We start from the raw sequence: 2,500 nt of genomic DNA, 5'->3' as shown, positions 1-2,500 counted from the left end.
GGACCCCCTCCTGGTGCCAGACCTCGGAGGGGAGCTTCCCTTGACCCATGGTGCTCGGCCAGGCACGGCCCGAAGAATACCATGGAGCCGCTACCCTGTGGACCCACCACCTGCAGGGATAGGCGTTGGGGTTGGGTGCAATGTCAGCCGGGCGGCAGGCAAAGGCGGGGGCCTGGGCTTGCTGATTCTCAGCACCATAGACTAGTTCTAGGGACGTGGAATGTCACCTCTCTGACGGGGAAGGAGCCGGAGCTGGTGCGGGAGGTGGAGCGATACCAACTAGATATAGTTGGGCTCACCTCTACACACAGCACTGGCTCTGGAACCAAACTCCTGGAGAGGGGCTGGACTCTCTCCTTTTCCAGAGTTGCCAAAGGGTGAGAGGCGCCGGGCGGGTGTGGGGATACTCACGAGCCCCCGGCTGAGTGCATCTGTGTTGGAGTTCTCCCCAGTGAATGAGAGTGTTGCCTCTATGCAACTACAAGTTGCTAAGGGGAAGACTCTGACTGTCTTCTTCTAGTCTCTGGGTGGTCCTGGAAGGGGCTCCGCCTAGGGACTCTATAGTTCTACTGGGAGACTTCAACGCTCACATGGGCAATGATGGAGAAACCTGGAAGGCGGTGATTGGGAGGAACGGCCTGCCTGATCTGAATCCGAGCAGTGCTTTGTTATTGTTGTTATTATTGTTGTTACTTTGTTATTTGTTAACCCCTGAACCCGATGAATACGTCCTCGGGGGAAGAAGGCAGAGTCTAAAGTCTCGGGGGAAGTTTATCCATACGCCTGGCAGAGGTCATTGAGGCAGTTAAAAAGCTCCTCGGTGGCAAGGCGCCGGGGGTGGACAAGATTTGCCCTAAGATGCTGAAGGCTCTGGACATTGTTGGGCTGTCTTGGCTGACACGCCTCTTCAGTGTCCCGTGGATGTCGGGTACAGTACCTGTGGAGTGGCGGACCAGGGTGGTGGTTCCCATTTTTAGGGGGACTGGAGGGTGTGCTCCAATGATAGGGGTCTCACACTGCTCAGCCTCCCCGGGGAAAGTTTACTCCAGGGTGCTGGAAAGGAGGCTCTGGTCAAATGTGGAACCTCAGATTCAGGGGATCAATGCGGATTCCGTACTGGACCTGGAATAGCGAACCAGCTCTTTACCCTTGCAGGGTTTGCGGGGGGGGTGGTGGGAGTTTGCCCATCCAGTCTACATGTGTTTTGTGGACCTGGAGAAGGCTTTCGACTGTGTCCCTCAGGGGATCCTGTGGGGGTTACTGAGGGAGTATGTGATACCGGGGCCGTTGGTATGAGCCAACCAAAGTGAAAGCTGTGTTCGCACAAAGTCAAACACGTTCTCAGTGGGTGTTGGGCTCCGCCAAGGTTGCCCCTTGTCCTTGATTCTTTTTGTGATATTCACGGCCAGGATCTCAAGGCACAGCCGAGGTGAGGAGAGTCTCCGGTTTGGGAACCTCAGAATTGCATCTCTGCTTTTTGCAGATGAGGTGATTTTGGTGGCTTCGTCAGACCGTGACCTCCAGCACGCACTGGGGCGGTTTGCAGCCACATGTGAAGCGGTCGGGATGAGAGTCAGCACCTCCAAGTCTAAGGCCATGGTTCTCTGCCGGAAAACGGTGGATTGCTCCCCCTGGGTGGGGAGCGAGTTGCTTGATCTTGGGATCTTGTTCACGAGTGAGGGGAAAATGGAGCGTGAGATGGACAGGCGGATCGGTGCGGCGTCAGCAGTGATGTGGGCGCTGTACCGGACCGTTGTAGTGAAGAGGGAGCTGAGCCGGAAGGCAAAGCTCTCAATTTACCAGTCCGTCTACATCACAACCCTCCCCTATGGTCATGAGCTTTGGGTAGTGACCGAAAGAACGAGATTGCGAATACAAGCGGCCAAAATGAGTTTCCTCCGTAGGGTGGCTGGGCTCAGCCTTAGAGATAGGGTGAGGAGCTTGGACATCCGGAGGGAGCTGGGAGTAGAGCCGCTGCTCCTTCGCGTCGAAAGGAGCCAGTTGAGGTGGTTCGAGCATCTGATCAGGATGCCTCCACGGCGCCTTCCCTCAGAGATTTTCTGGCCAGGTCCAACTGGTAGGAGACCACGGGGTAGACCCAGAACACTCCGGAATGATTACATATCCCAGCTGGCCAGCCACGGATAAGCAGAGGAAAATGGATAGATGGATAATAATAATAATAATAATAATAATAATAATAATAATAATAAAAACATTTTTTGGGTCACAGCATTTTAACAACTTCCTCAATTGAATTCAATTCAAATTAATTAAAATTAACTTTATTGAGAGAGAAGTAAGAAACTGTCAAAAGAGACTGAACTATGAAGTTACTTAACATTTAAGTAAACGTTGTATTGAGTGTGTTATTCTCTCTCTCTCCCCCTCTGTCTCTCGCCCCCCAGATGCCCACTTTGTGCGGGTAGCGTCTCTGTCTGAGACTGATAACCCGGAGGACGATAAGGTCTACGCCTTCTTCACCGAGCGCGCTCAGGAG

General features: G+C 53.4%; 1 protein-coding gene across 1 annotated transcript in view; it reads left to right on the top strand.

The window, feature by feature from the left end:
- The window catches only part of sema3h (sema domain, immunoglobulin domain (Ig), short basic domain, secreted, (semaphorin) 3H), a gene marked incomplete at both ends in the record, with an annotated part of 61,963 nt that overhangs the window by 33,165 nt on the left and 26,298 nt on the right, over positions 1-2,500 (top strand). The window contains one exon of the mRNA XM_080014473.1: positions 2,409-2,500. This exon is cut by the window's right edge and continues 54 nt beyond it. Within this exon, the coding sequence (XP_079870599.1) occupies positions 2,409-2,500 (92 nt within the window). The remainder of the gene's footprint in view (positions 1-2,408) is intronic.

This window comes from Zeus faber (genome assembly GCF_960531495.2).
Source record: "Zeus faber genome assembly, chromosome: 15".
NCBI classification, from domain to species: domain Eukaryota; kingdom Metazoa; phylum Chordata; class Actinopteri; order Zeiformes; family Zeidae; genus Zeus; species Zeus faber.
The sequence above is the reverse complement of the archived record's forward strand: the minus strand, read 5'-3'. Positions and strand labels throughout refer to the sequence as shown.